Here is a 16,034-nt window from a genome sequence, read left to right as displayed (position 1 = left end):
ATTTAATAAGATCATACAAAGTCCTGCACTGAGGCTGTTTTCTTATACAGTAGACCTTTGAACAACATGGGGATAAGGGGCGCTGACCCGAAGGTCGTCGAAAATCCACATGTAACTTTTGACTCCCCTCAGAATTAACTGGTAATAGCCTGGTGTTGACCAGAAGCCTTACGATAACATAAACAGTATATTAATCCACATTTTGTACATGATATGTACCACATACCGTATTCTTACAATAAAGTAAGCTTGAGAAAAGAAAGGGTTATTAAGAAAATCGTAAGAGAAAATGCATTTACAGAATAGTACTGTATGTATTGGGAGAAGACCCATGTATGTAGTGGGTACCTCACACCCTTGCTGTTCACCCCTGTGTCATTCAAGGCTCAACAGTAATTTGAAATGACACGCAGACACGGCCCGGGACGGATGCTGTGGCCCATTTCAGTTAGATTCGGTGTCCTGTGTTAAAGGACAGGCTGCTGCCCTAGGTGCTTTCTTCCGAACGAGTCTGAGTGCACGTTGTGGTGGGGATGCCGTGCGATTGCAGGCCCTGCCTCCTGAGCCCGCATCGTCAGGGCTTTTGTGTGAGAGAGAAATCCTTGCTCGGGGAAGGCTGACCCTCAATCCTGTCTTTATCACAGAGCCCATCCTGGCAAAGGTCCACTTACTATTTCTGGTGTGTGTCAGCCCGTATTGGAAACATTATTGGTGCCATCGTGTTTTCACCAGATGTTACGGATGGACTGAAGTCATTCTGCCCTGGTCCCCTCCACAGCACCCACCAGAGAAGGATGGGTCCTCAACCAACCCCATAGAAGCTGTGCAGCCCGACCGCCGTCCCTTCACGTCCCCCTTCACATCTCCACCACACTCAGCCCCTCTTACCCACTGCAGACTTCCGGTGTTTGTCTCTTGTCTGCCTCCCCACTGAACTGTGAGCTCCATGAGGCCGTTCTGGTCGCTCATGTACACAGTGCATGCTGGCCAGCATCTAGGCGTCATGCATCAGGATTTGGAATGGATTAATGAACGTGGTTGCATTTTGCCCATCCAGGCTCTCTGCTGTTACATCTGGTCAGTCTGAACACTCACTCTCCCTGTTCTGTGTTGCTCTGCAGTTTGAGATGCTCACGGGATCTCTGCCATTCCAGGGGAAGGACAGGAAGGAGACCATGGCCCTCATCCTCAAGTGAGTATGAAACACTTACCCTTGGGCATCCGTCCTGTACTCCTTAGCACCTTCTGATAGCAAGAGCTTCCATCTTGGAAACCCAGATCATTGAGTAGGCATTAGCAATAACCATAAGAAGCATTTTGGCATTTTAATTACAGTGGGTAGAGTGAATGGATCGCTGAGTGACCCTGATGGAGTCTTCCACCACAGATGACATTGGAAAATTGCATATGTTGCCCAATGACAGGGATTTTAGAAATGGTGATTAGTGACCATCACAAACAAAGTACAGATTCAGAAGGGCAGAAGGATTTAGGGGCTCTAGAGAGAACGCAAGAGGAGGGGTCCCCTTTCTTTCTCTACCTCTTGACCCCATTTGTGCAGGCGCCCAAGCTCTCCTGCCTGACGTTGGCAGGAATCATGTTGCCCATGAGATTGAATACAAACAAATTTTCTGTTCAATTCTCAGGAAGAATCATTTACCATGCAAATGGATTTTGCTCTTAGGATCCTAGAAAGAAGTCTAAACCCAGTGCTGGTCTTGCTATAACACCTTACATGTGAGCAGGCTCCATCTAAGCATGATGTCAGAAGGGAGAGATCTGGGAGGAATGTGGATGGGAGTAGGGCAGCGGCTGGGGAACAGGTAGACCCCAACTCCAAATCGAGGTCCCCCTACTGTGCGAGGACATGGACTCCTGCCCCTGAAGGACAAGCCATAAAGCTGCTGGTGCTCATGACCGGCTCTCTCAACACTGCAGATGGACTTTTATAAAAGTGAAAGGAACCTAAAAAGCTTAAGTTTTCGTAGGTTACCCCATTGTATAAATGGAAGGATAGAAATTAGTGGAGGAAACCCATAGAGAGGATTTGAGCAGTGTCTTCCGGCATCAGGTGACCTTCATTGTGGCTGACCTATGTGGCTGCAGTCTGTTATTTTGTGTTGGTTATCTCTGTTTCTCTTAATTTTAAGGGGGAGCAAGATCTTTACTTTTTCTAAAACTAGAATAATTCCCTCCAGCTAATCCTAGGTGTGGACTTCTGAATGGGCAGCACCAAACTGTGGTCCGATGGATCCTAAAGCATCATCTGAGGACCCCTGGGGGTCTGAGACCCTCCTGGGCCCTTGCAAGCTCCTCCTTTCCCTGATTTTTTTTTTTTTTTTTGCAGTTATTTAGATAAGTTAGATTACTGGATTTTATTTTATTTATTTTTCATCCTGATAAGTACCTCTTTAATCCCCTTCACCTATTTCCCCCATGCCCCCACCCACCTCCCGTCTGGTAACCATCAGTTTGTCCTCTATAGTTAAGAGTCTATTTCTTGGTTTGTCTCTCTCTCTCTCTCTCTCTCTCTCTCTCTCTTTTTCTTTGCTCATTTGTTTCATTTCTTAAATTCTACATACAAGTGAAATCATATAGTATTTATCTTTCTCTGACTTATCTCACTCAGCATAATACTCTCTAGCACCATCTAAGTCTTTGCAAATGGCAAGATTTCATTCTTTTTTATGGCTAAGTAATATTCTGTTGTATATATAGACCACATCTTCTATATCCATTCATCAGTCAATGGACACTTGGGCTGCTTCCATAGTTTGGCTACTACTGTAAACATAGGGGTATATGCATCCCTTTGAATTAGTGTTTTTGTATTCTTTGGGTAAATACCTAGTAGTGTCATTGTTGGATCATAGGGCAGTTCTATTTTTAACTTTCTGAGGAACCTCCATACTGTTTTCTAAAGTGGCTGGACCAGTTTACATTCCCACCAACAGTGTAAGAGGGTTCCCCTTTCTCCACATCCTCCACATCCTTGCCAACACTTGTTGTTTCTTATGTTTTGGGTTTTAGTCTTTCTGACAGGTGTGAGGTGACATCTCATTGCAGTTTTGATTTCATTTCCCTGATGATGAGTGATGTTGAGCATTTTTTCATGTGTCTGTCCACCATCTGGGTTTCTTCTTTGGAGAAATGTCTGTTCATATCTTCTGCCCATTTTTTAAATTGGATTATTTGTTTAGGGGGATGTTGAGTTGTATCTGTTCTTTATATATTTTGGATACTAACCCTTTATCAGCTATGTCAATTAAAGATGTCTTCTCCCATTCAGTAGTTTGCCTTTTAGCTTTGTTGATTCTCTCCTTCACTGTGCAGAAGATTTTTATTTTGAGGTAGTCCCAATAGTTTATTTTTGCTTTTATTTCCCTTGCCTTAGGAGACACATCTAGGGCCAATGTAAGACCTTACTGCCTGTGTTCTCTTCAAGGATTTTTATGGTTTCAGGTCTTACATTTAGGTCTTTCATCCATTTTGAGTTTATTTTTGTGTATGGTATAAGAAAATGGTCAAGTTTCATTCTTCTGCATGGTGCTGTCCAGTTTTCCCCACACCATTTGTTGAAGAGACTGTCTTTTTCCTATTGGATATTCTTTCCTGCTTTGTCGAAGATTAATTGACCATGTAATTGGGGGTTTACTTCTGGGTTTTCTGTTCCACTGATCTATGAGTCTATTTTTGTGCCAGTGCCATCCTGTCTTGATCACTACTGCTTTGTAATATAACTTGAAATCTGGAACTGTGATGTCTCCAGCTTTGTTCTTCTTTTAAAAGACTGTTTTGGCAATGTGAGGTCTTTTTTGGTTCCACACAAATTTTAGGATTATTTGTTCTATTCTGTGAAGTCCCAGATTTTCTTCATAGTATGGCAACATATTGAACATAGAGGCAAGATAAGAGGATCTGGCTGTCGGGGCGCCTGGGTGGCTCAGTTGGTTGAATGGTGGACTCTTTGGTTTTGGCTCAGGTCATGATCTCAGGGTCCTGGGCTTAAGTGCTGACCGGGCTCTGCACTCAGTGCTGAATCTGCTAAAGTTTCTCTCTCCCTCTCCCTCTGCCCCTCTCTGTCCCCCATGCACATGCATGCTCCCTCTCTCTCTCTCACTCAAATAAATAAATCAATCTTTAAAAAAAAAAAAAAGGTATCTGGCTGTCTCTCATCTAACCCAGAAGAGACTCCCAAAATATAAACAATAGCACTCTTCTAGCCAAAGCCTTTGTTGTTATTTTGGAAAACATAATTCAGTTCCATTAAAAATGTTACTTCTGTTCATGGGATTTTTATTGTTTATTTTTAATGTTTGTATTATTTGTAAGTGAATTATTAAATAGCTATTATAAAAATTTCTCCCGTAGAACCCATATAAACAATGTAGGTTGCTGCCCTCAATGACTTCTAAAGTGCCCAAGAGCCCTAAGACCAAACAGTTTGGGCACTGCTGCTCTGGGTCACGTTGATTTGGTCTGTCTGTTGATGCTGACCGAGCAGGGTCCCAAAGTGCTGGAGAAAACTCTGGTCATCCTTCTCGTCCCAAACTACAACGCTGTTTTGCAGAGCCAAGCTGGGCATGCCACAGTTCCTCAGCATGGAAGCCCAGAGTCTGCTGAGAGCCCTCTTCAAACGGAACCCGTGCAACCGACTAGGTAAGAGCCCCACACACCCCGCGGACCACAGGGGCTGCCTGCGCACCCCGCTCCACTCTTGTCTGGCTACACGTTTGTCCAAGTTCACTGAAAGCGAAGGTCCTGAAACAGGGGTGCAAATATTCTCCCGTGTCCCTGCGATAAGGTTCTCCAAAACACAGTCGCTGGCCAAGTCTTGTAAGCTGTTTTCTGAAAGTCAGTGTTTACACACAAAATGGTAGCACTTTTTCCTACTCATTTCACTTCCCTTTTAGAACCCCATAAACTAAGGACAGAAGAGCTGAAAGCTGCTTCTTATTTAATCCCTCTTAAATTAATAAATCTCAACATATATGAATATTAAGATTTACATGAATGTTACCTAAGTACTAATCCATTTTCAGAACAACTCTTTACAAAGGGTTTCCCCTAGTTGCTTTTCAGCGGTGCTTCTACAAATGAGTTGTCGTGTAGACCTCCCACAGGTCACACAGCTGCTGAATCGTCCTTGTCCTCTCGCGGGTTTTCATCCCTCATTGTCACGGGCACTGGCGCACGTGCCCAGCGTAGGGACGCGAGGTCGGTGACGAGGTGGCTCCATCAGGGCGGGAGCAGGTGCCCCACACAGCGCGGGCTGCATGGGGAGCTGGAGAACAATGAAACAAGGCGCCATGTTTCTGCCCACGCGGTGGCAAACACCACATAGCTGAACGGAAGGCGCGGGCCCTCCTATTCCCCGCCGTCGTTGCTGTCAAGACAGCAGGTGGTGCAACATTTTAACACTTTGGCAAAACCCATCAATATTTTAAACTGTACACAACCCTCTACCAAGAAATTTTACTTCTAGAAGTCTATCCAGCATGTAAGTTACATGTATAAAAAATGCTTGCTGGTAATCTTTCTGTTTAGCAAAGACCTGGAATCTCCCTCTCTCTCAAATAAATAAGTAAATAAATCTTTAAAAATATAGAAATAGAGGGGTGCCTGAGTGGCTCAGTTGTTAAGCGTCTGCCTTCGGCTCAGGTCATGATCCCAGCCTCCTGGGATCGAGCCCCGCATGAGGTTCTCTGCTGAGGGGAAGACTGCTTCCTCCCTCTCCCACTCCCCGTGCTTGTGTTCCCTCTCTCACTGTATCTCTCTCTGTCAAATAAATAAATAAAATCTTCAAAAAAATTAAAAATATATATATATAGAAATAGAAATAAATAAATAAGTGAGTTAAGCTGCCACCAGGTGTCTCCACCATGGCGCAGGTGACGTCCGGCTGGGTAGTTCTTTCTTGTGGAGGACCATCTTGCGCTGTAGGATGTCTAGCAGCATCCCTGCTCTCTCCCTAGATGCCTCCCTCCCCCTGCCGTAGCAAACCGAACTGTGTCTAGACTTGCCCCTGGGGACGATCCCCCCACCCACCCCCATGAGACCCGCTGTTCTGTAAACCCTAGCTGGAGAGATGCCCAGGATCTAGCTAGTCGCATAGATGAGTTGCTACAGAGTCTAGACGCATCCCATGGTGGAACCTGTACCCATTTTATACCAGAGCAGGTGTCTGCAAGGCGATGTGGGGAGGGCCCCATGGGTCCAGCTCCCGACACCCACCTCACATAGGCCCCGGGATGGTATCTGTTAAGATGACTGTTGTCAAATGACACTGATTAAAACCAGTCAGTGTGATAACTGCCCCAAACAGAGCCCCAGAGGCCGGGCCCTAAAGGCAGGGATGGCTCACTCTAGCTAGAGGCCTCCCTGGACGGCAGCTCTGGGCACTGGGCTGCCAAGCCACCAGGGGCCAGTGGGACGGCAGGGAGCCTTGAGGTCCAGGATGGGGTGCACAGCGGTCTCCACAGTGGGTTTTGCACCATGCTGACATGCAGGGGCTAATGTGGCATATGTGGGTTTGGTTCGAGATCTGGAGGAACGTCAAGAGCTAAACAGAAGTTCCTCCATCTTGTTGTTACTGGGCACCTCAGCAAAGTCACAGATGGGACCTAAAGACACCAGCCAAGAGTCGTCATGGGCCCTCCTTGTCCTGGCTCTGACCGAGGCAAGGCCAGGGCCCCGATTCTGAGAGACACAGCTCCTGCAGGTGCCTGCATCACGCCCTTTCCTTGGGGACTCCCCTTACAGGGTCCCCAGCCGCATGTGCCTCCACAAACAGCAGCTCAGGAGAGCCAGAGAAGCCCGTCCTCTCTCCACATTGACGGTCTCCCTGTATCCGCCCCGGGGCCCCACCTGCAAGGCCCTCCTCTCACCGTGGAGCCACCCTGTCCTGTGGGTGGGGATCACGCGGACAGCGGGAGAACTTGGCCCCAGGAACACAGACGGGGAATAAAGGGCCTGCGTCTGCCCCTCCCTCCTGGAATTGCTGTGTTGTTGCACTTTTATCAGATCCCGTGTAGCCTGGCCTGGGGGCCTCCCCGAGAGAGCAGACCCTCCCCTTCATCGCTGTGCTTTCTGGGGAGGAGGTGGGCAGCACTTCTTAATGAGAGCGCATTTTAAGGCACAGAACCAAACAGTAAATGTGTCCCTCAGTTCAGTTCTAAAAGCCACACAAAGATCATAATTGTTTGCCTATTTCTGAGCTGACTCTCCTGATCATAAATTAATTATCTATCATTAATGTCTCCGTCCGTGTGGGACTAACACCAAGATAATCCCTCCCTGTCCAGGGCCAGCCTGCGGTGCAGCTTGGCCAGTCTTAACCCGCAGAGATTTGCTCGTGAGAGAGGTATATCCCAAAGAATTACTTTTAGTTGCAAAGTACAGAACACTTAAGTAACTTAAAATTATTTAACACAATTTAATTTTTCAAACTACAGTTTATTTTTCTTACAGTAACAAGTCACATGGCAGTAGAGGGTTGTAAGCATTGACTCAGCCGCTGAACCATAGTTATCAAAAGCCCAGATCTGCTTATCTTTTTAGTTTATCATCCTTAGTTCATTGCCTTTTCATCCTCATGAGTGGGGCCTTGTGATCACAAAGTGGCTGCCACAGCTCCAGGCATCACATTCAGTTGAAAGGAGGAAATGGATGAAGACAGCTGCATCTGTCTCTCTTATCAAGAAGGCAAAGCTTTCCCAAAACCCTGGGACTTCCCTGTACTTCCTGCTGACTAGAAACTGTCGCATGGCACTTCTAACTAAAAGGAAGGTGGGAAAACAAGGATTGGGATACAAGGAATAGGAGATTGGGAATGGTTGTCTTATTAGCCAGCCTCCAGGGTCGGCTGCAGAGGTCTTCAATAGAGGATGAGCTGACTTGAGGGAGGTTTGGTGCCTGGCCTGCCTTCCTCGAGTGCCTCCAACCCTATTTCTCACCCCTCTTGGCAGATCTTAAGGACCTGTTAGTTAGGAAGGAGAGGGACTGTATAGTATGTAATCTAGAAATAATACACACCTACATGGGGTTCCGCAGTGCTTTCTAGGCTCTGGCTCTGGCGACAGAGTGGAGCAGAACCATGGTCCTCGCTCTCACGGGGCCTTCAGGGCCACCAGAGAGATTAGCATTAGCCAAGGAAGTGGCAAACCGAGAAAGAGAGAGGTACATGGCAGAGCTCATCGGAAGGGAGAGAGGTTTGCTGGAACGTGGACAATGGCAAGTGTGAGCCAGGAGAAGGGGAGCTCGTGAGGAGCCCCAGGTGGAGGAGCACTGGGCAGAGGGGTGGAGGGCGGCAATGCCAGGCCGCATCCCGTCCAGCACTTACTTGCTGAGTGACCTCGAGCAGATGTATGCACCTCTCTGAGCCGGTTTCCCTGTCTGTGAACTGAGGGTGATGGCCGTGCCTACTTCATAGTGTGGTTAGAAAGACGTAAAGAGCTAGAACTGTGTCTGACACACAGGACGCAAGTCCATAAGAAGGCAGAGATAATGGGCGCACCCAGATCCGTGGTGGGGGATCGCATCTAGACCTCTTGGTCACGCTGCTTCCTACTAATTGGAATGTTTTCGTTCTCTGCCACGTGGTTGTGGGACAGAGTGGATAGAAGTCGTCTATGCGCAAGTACTGGTAAACTGCAACTCCAGTAGAAACGGAACAAACTGTGGTTTTATGGGATGCATTTCAGTTGATGTTGTTAAACCTTGTCCTGAGATCATTGCAAAAAAGAAAGAGTGTGACCTGTTTCTGGAGAGCCCGGCATTCCTTGGCAGGAAAGCATTCAGGTGACCTGCCGGGTCCCGAATTCAGCCGGAAGGAGGGCAGGGCCTCTCCAACCATGGAGAAGAGGAACTCCAGCCCTGTCGCCCTCAAAGGGCTCCTTCCACCGTGTTTCCCCAGTAACCTTGCCCACGGCTGAAACTTTTCTTTCGATGCCGAGTTTGTGCTGTGAAGATCTGTCCAGTCTCTGCCTTGTCATTCTTGGGTGCCAGCAGAAAATCTGGGCACGTTGTGAACTGTGCATGCGTGAACACGCGTGAGGCGTGGCGCCTCCTCTCCCAGGACGCTTCCCTCTAGGACGAGCCCCGTCGGCCACCCGTCCACGCCCGTGGGAGCCTGGCTGTGAGTCTGACCTCCCCGCAGGGAACCAGACTCAGAACAGAGAAATGAAGACATTGGACACATCCATTCACTGAAACACACACCAGAGAAGAAGCAATTCCGACTCGTCTCCTGCAGGAGCTGAGGAAGTCACTCTCCTTTCAAATATCCTTGCATTTGCTGGAGAGGATTTGTCACCATGCACCGGATGAATGTGACCAGGGGAGGGGCCGTGTTTGTTCTTCCTCGTTCTGGAAAAAGGAAATAATTTCCTTATATAACCTATTCCTTTGTCTTCGAATTTAATGTCACCAAAAATCATAGTTCTCGAACCCAAAATATCATTTTCTTATTTAGTTTAAGTCATTGATGAGCGAGAAAGATGGGATTATCTCATTAAGTGTATAGATGATCATCTTGGGAGAGACTGGCCCAGTGGAGCCCCCAGCAGGCGTGGACGTCGGCCCATCTGTGGCCGAAGACTGCCCTTCAGCTAATCTCTAAAGGGAATCATCATGCACCTCTCCAGGAGCTACTGGCCATCCCTTGGGAGTCCTCACAACAGAAGATTTCCAGACTCAGCATAAGGAAGAAACTATATTTGGGATTATTAGTGACACGACTTTCCCCAGGGAGGCAACTGAATCTACTTGCCCAAAAATCTTTTGCCATAAGGAGGAAGATCACGTTGAGTAGAAGAATCTTGATCTGCATAGGCAGCTGGATTGGAAGGCTGGGTCTTCCCCTCCGTTCTGTTTGCTGTGAGCCTTAGCCCTAAAATAGCCCCTGGGCCATTCAGGGGGCTCAGAAGGCCTCGCCCCAATGCCTATTGTCACACGGATTTGTATCATGACCAGGTCACCTTCAAATCAGCCAGAACCTCTGTCTCTGGAGTCCTGCCCTCTTGAAGAGCCCCCGGCCTCCAGGTCTAAAGCTGGCCCTTCTGCCTCAGCGTCCCCCGAATGTCCTCACCCCAGAGTCTCAATCTCGCCCACCCACTGACTACAGGTGCTTGCTGCTTGGTAAACGTGCTGTGAACACCTGAGTAGGTGCCAGTGACCCGGGTGCATGGCGAGGCGGCCTCCAAGGGGGCGTCCCGTCCACGGCTTCTGCCCTGCGGCCTCCAGGCTAATGGTAGAAGGCTGCAGGGGCGGAGCGAGCAGAGCTGGTAGTCCTGGAGGGAGGGGTGGAGAGGGAGGAGGGTGGAAGCTGGGGGCGTGGGGGCAGCTAGGTAGACCGGATGGGAGGGGAGGAAGGGGGAGGAGCAGGTTGTTTTCTGCGCAGGGGAGCAGTGAGCTCGAGAGTCTTGGAGTGAACTTGGTGTCCATTTCGACTGTGACGACGCGCAGATGCACGGCAGCTGAGGACTCTGACCTGAATGAGGGGTCACACACGTATTGATTGTGCGATGTGATATGCGCAGTGATAGAACCCCGGGCAAAATGCTTCGGTGGCCCCCAAACAGCTGCTGTCATCAGGAGGGGGCCAGGGGCAAAGTCGCAGGAGCCCTGCCCGTGGGGGGGGTGTGTGTGTTATCTCCCTGTGCGGGGGGCGGGGGGCGGGGGGCGCTGGAGGAGGCAGCGCAGGCTGAGCGGGGACTGCCAGGGCATGCCGCGCAGGCTCCCTCTGAAGGGTGCAGCCGACCAGGGACGGTCTCACCGTGAACTAGAGAAGCCCCTCGGGGCTGGTGTCGCTGGTGAGTTGGTCCACAGAGGCCTCCGGGGAGATGGAGGTGGGGGTCGGGCATGTTCCGGGAGGGAGGCCTTGGTAGACCGGTCCCTGCGCTGGGCCTCCATGTCCTCATCTCTGCCCCAGAGGTGCCCTCCAGGTGGGACACTTGTCATTCTGAAAGATTCGAAAGTCCAGGAAGTCAAGGACAAGAGCGAGAGGCAGGGGCTCCGTTCCAGCCCGCACGCTGCAGCCTGGCGCTGGGGCCAAGGTGGCGCCCCCTCCCCGCCCACCCCCCCAGTCCCCGGGGAGGTCGGGGCCGAGCAGTGCAGAACCTCGGATGCGCGTCCAGGCTCAGGGAGGTCACCAGACGGTGGTGTTCTTGTGAATGGGTGTGTCGGGCAGGGCCCTACAAAGGCGCTGTTTTGAGTAAACCCCTCTCCAGACAGAAGTCTGGCTTCCTTTCCAGACGTTGCCGCAGAATGGAAGACGAGGATGGGTACTGGAAGTACGAAACCCACTCTCTGGGCTGTTTTCAACGCTGACGGCTCTAGCTCATCCCTCGGGAGCATCTGTGTCTTCCTATAGGAACTTCCAGGAGATCCTCGGACTCCTAGGGGCCATGTGGCGGAGTTGAGAGAGGAATGAGCTGTGCTGATCCGTGTGAAACAGAACAGCAGTGTAGACCGCGTCAGATCCAGTCCCCGAGCACACCTGTTGGCTACAGCCCCGCCCACTAGCAGAGGATTTCTGTGTTTCCTGTTTCTGTTCTACTCTCCAACGCTGGTCTCCACAAGACATGCTTCACCGGCTCTGTCTCCGATGGCCCATCCCGCGTCCCGTCAGCAGCAGGCCAACCTTGGACGGCGCGGTCAAGCCCAAGCTCGCTGGTCTGCTCAAACCAGTGTCCTCTGAGCCACAGCCAAGCTTTAAACACTGAGCAAATGAAATTTCAAAGGGACAGCAAATACTTCAAAACTATGAAAAAACAACATGTAGATAATGTGTAAGTGATGAAGAGGTAAGAAGCAGACCTCGTGTTCACATCCCCGACAGGATGGCCCGGAAATTACAAGTGTACCAGTCGGGCGGAGCTCGAGGATGCAAGGACAGTAACCGAAAGTGAGCTTGTTCTGAACGTGCACCAAGAATTTGCCGTGAGGGGCGCCTGGCCGGCTCAGTCAGGGGAGAGTGCGACTCTCGATCTCGGGACCGTGAGTTCAAGCCCCACATTGGGGGGTAGAGGTTATTTAAAAAAAATAAAATTTAAAATTTAAAAAAAAAGAATTTGAGGTGGACACTGTGTGGCTCAAAAACAAAGAGTAAGGGCGCCTGGGTGGCTCAGTTGGTTAAGCGACTGCCTTCGGCTCAGGTCATGATCCTGGAGTCCCGGGATCGAGTCCCGCATCGGGCTCCCTGCTCGGCAGGGAGTCTGCTTCTCCCTCTGACCCTCCCCCCTCTCCTGCTCGCTCTCTCTCATTCTTTCTCTCAAATAAATAAATAAAATCTTTAAAAAAAAAAAACAAAAACAAAGAGTAAATACTTCAGAGGCATCTCAGAAGGCCCAGGGATTAAACATTCCCAACACTCCCTATGGAAATGAAGAAACAATGAAAATATTTGGGGCAGATACCAAAACCTTTTGAGAGTAATCTACGGAGAATGTAGAAGCCCAGTGACGATTGGCCCCACAGTGAAGGAGGTCGCCTTGTTAAGCCTGTGGAGCAGGGGGCTGAATGTCATCCGTGCCGTAGAACAAATCCCCCGTGCATGCGGAGGGCGCGCTCACAAGAGTGCGTGGACATAAGCAAGTCCGCCTGGATGCGAGATGACACCCTCAACCAACGTGTGGAAGTCTGACACGCGGGTCCCCACGAACACGCTCAGTGATATTCCCATCTGCAGATGGACCACAGGTGACGACATGTTCACACCACAGGAAGTATGAGCTCTTGAATCTACCGCTCCATTGAACTTTTTTTAACTCATCTTTACCTGGTGTTGGAGGACCAAGCCTTATCACCAAGCCTGATAAGAGACAAGTATCACTCTTCTGTTCCAGACCTTTCTGTCTGTGAACACTTGCCTCTGTGATCCGGATGAATCACAGCCCTGCGCTTGGCACAGAAGGGGAGACTTCCACGGCATCAGGTCAGACCCGACAGCAGCCAGCTGTGATTCAGGATCTGCACAAGCACTCCCTGACCCTCCTAGCCTAGGGCTCTGCCCAACTGGCACTGTGTTCAGTTGACATAAAAAGGGGTCATCAATACAAAACAACCGCTTCCCTCGTTTCAGGAGAGGGTAAGACTATAGAATCCAAAACAATGACCTTGTGTGCCCTAGGAAGGAGGACGTAGGCCTTAAAGAACTGTGTGCAGAAATTTGCCTCCTGTTTCATGTTTTTCTCCTTTTGGAACACCTATAATTTTTGAGTAATAACTGAAGTGTTAATTCACTGTCGACTGTTTGCTGAGTCCTCAAAGCACAGACATGGTACAAAATCTCACTGCGGCGGAAGAAAGAAAGTGCAGATAAGAATGTGCTGATTAAGTATCCAAGAAAACCCAGCATGTACCAGCACAGAATTTGGAGTCACACCCAAACCGGTATTTCCTCTGTGTCTCCCTTGGTTTGAATTGCTGCAGACCACGTATTTGCAAGTGATGAATGAGGATGAAATGGAATGGGTACAAATGCAGTGCAGATTCTTCAAGGGGATTCAGCCGATGAGTCCCTCGGCAGGTGTGTGCTCCCTTGGGCTCTGACCTGTGTGCTGACACTCCCACCCCTGAGCGACCCACGGTGCTTCTGGAAGCACGGCAGCCCTCACCAAAGAAGAGCCGGGAAGCAGTGCAGATCGGGAGGTTTTAGTCCTCAGAACCAGGAGGCTTTTCCGTCCAGAGCTCCGGTCTTCACAAGGAGGCCGGCACACGGGTGGGTTGAAGGGGGGTCAGTGCTGGCAGTCGGACCGCTGATTTGTTCCCCACGGTTTTTGGCAGCAGCCGTTTGGGGGCCTGTCATGGGCTGCAGGCTGCTGGGATCAGATCTCGGAACGGGGGCCGGACTCGGAACTCCAGAGAGGTCCTCAGCCGGAGGTCCTTGAAGGACAGGACCCGTTTCTCTCTACTCACACCAACACTTCTGACACCAGATGCGTGCGTTTTCCACACCAACAAATTCTTCACTTCCCAGGAGACACCAGCTTGGTATCCTACAATTCACCTTAGTTCTGGCACTAACCACCTAGCGTTGGCCCAGACCCGGGCTCAGTCCCACTGCCCAGGGTATCACCTGTGATTCCGACCAACCAGCTGTAAATCCGGAGTTTCCAAGACCCCTTCTTTGGGTCTGATAATATGCTAAAACAGCTCACAGAACTCAAGAAACCATTTTACTTCCTATTACCAGTTTATTACGATGGATATTTTAAAGGATACTGATGAAGAGGTGCATAGGGTGAGGTCTGAAGGGGTCCCCTTGGAATTTGGGATACACCACCCTCCCAGCACATGGATGCATTTTTGTTCATCAGCCCGGAAACTCTCCAAACCCTGCTGTACAGGGCTTTTATGAAGGTCCCACTCCTTAGGCATGCTCCATTAAATCACTCCAGCCCTCTCCCCTCCCTGGAGGTCGGAGGTGGGGCTGAACTGTACCACCCTCTGTCCCATGGGTGGTTCCCACATCAGTGCAAAGACCAGGGAACGTTGGTGAAGGGATGAGGACGTGAAAGCATCCAGCCACGTCCAGGAGGGCTGCATCTCCTGGAACCCCAGCACCCTATACGGAGGGCGCCACCTGACTTCTCAGGCCCCGACAGTGCGGCTGGGTGGGCGGTGCCTCCGTGACCACAGCAGCGGGGGGCGGCTTCCCCGTCCTCCACACCTTCCTGCTCCTGGTCCCTCCCATCGCAGCCGGCAGCCCCCAGCACCCACCTTCCTGGGGTGCAGGCTGAACAAGGAGCAGCAGGAGCTGAACAGGGAGCAGGGCTGGGGCTGTGGAGCCCGGGGTGCAGAACCGAGAAGTCTGTGTCTCACAAACCACGTGGCACGGAACCCCCATCCCCAGACTTGGGACAGGAGCTGGCTGGACACGGCCCTAGCCCACATGGCCCGCCTCCCCTTCCCACGTCCCCGTGCCCCCAGCCCCCTCCCTGGCCCACCGAGGCTCCTCTTCTCCCTTCCCATCCTGGAGAAAACCCAGAGCTCTTAGGACCTGGGGTTTTGGTTCCTCTGAATTAATAGACTTATTTTTAGAGCAGTGTTAAGTTTACAGAAAAGTTGAATGGAAAGTACAGCAAGTTCCCTTGGACTCCCCCGCCCCGTCTCCCCAGACAGTTTCCCCTAACCCCAAACTGATGTCAGTGCCGTTCGTTTGGTGTAACGGATAGACCAGCATTGGCAGCATCCGCGTCAGGCCTCACACGCTGCCTGTGCGCCTCCAGCAAAGGTAGCATGACATCACCTCGGCAGGCAAAACAGTTTCCCTGCCCCGAATCCTCTGTGCTCTGCAGATTCGGCCCTGCCCCGCTCCCCAGGCCTCGGGATTTAATGTAAGCAGCAAAGTAAAGAGAGAGGCCGGGCAGAATGAACAAACCCAGCAGAACTATTTATAAGCAGTCTCCAGGGTCCCCGGCATCAGCAGGTGTGGATGCCAGTCTCTCTCTGGGTCCCGTCCTGCCGGAAGCTACCTCTCCAGTATCTGGCTGTCTTCCCCTTCCCTGTGAACCCAGAGCCACCTAAGAAGGCGCTCTGCGCTGCAGCCTGCTCTCCCACTCCTTCCGCACTTTCTCACCCTTCTGGAAGGCCAGCCTGAGCATCAAAAGTGCAGCCAGGGCGGGGCTGGTGGCTCAATTGGTAGAGCATGTGACTCTTGATCTTGGGGTTGTGAATTCAAGTCCCATCTTGGGCATGGTGCCTACTTAGATAGATAGATGGATAGATGGATGAATGGATGGATGGATGGATGGATAGATGAATGGAAGGATGGATGGATAGATGGATGGATGGATGATGGATAGGTGGATGGATGGATGGATGAATAGATGGATAGGTGGGTGGATGGATGGATGGATGGATGGACGGATGGATAGGTGGATGGATGGATGGATAGGTGGATGGGTGGATGGATGGATGGATGATGGATGGATGGTTGGATGGATAGGTAGGTGGGTAGATAGATGGATGATAGATAGATGGATAGATGGATGGATGGATAGGTGGATGGGGGGATGGGTGGATAGATGGAT

At 50.5% G+C, this 16,034-nt stretch overlaps 1 protein-coding gene across 3 annotated transcripts in view; it reads left to right on the top strand.

Moving 5' to 3' along the window:
- The window catches only part of LOC118001950 (ribosomal protein S6 kinase alpha-2), a 288,962-nt gene that overhangs the window by 233,848 nt on the left and 39,080 nt on the right, over positions 1-16,034 (top strand). For all 3 annotated transcript variants that reach the window (XM_034992141.1, XM_034992140.1, XM_034992142.1), the window contains 2 exons: positions 1,122-1,192; positions 4,571-4,659. In XM_034992141.1, the coding sequence (XP_034848032.1) occupies positions 1,122-1,192; positions 4,571-4,659 (160 nt within the window). The remainder of the gene's footprint in view (positions 1-1,121; positions 1,193-4,570; positions 4,660-16,034) is intronic.

Source organism: Mirounga leonina, unplaced genomic scaffold (assembly GCF_011800145.1).
Source record: "Mirounga leonina isolate KUSES-001 unplaced genomic scaffold, KU_Mleo_1.0 Mir_55, whole genome shotgun sequence".
NCBI classification, from domain to species: Eukaryota; Metazoa; Chordata; class Mammalia; order Carnivora; family Phocidae; genus Mirounga; species Mirounga leonina.
This window is presented reverse-complemented; position numbering and strand designations above follow the sequence as displayed.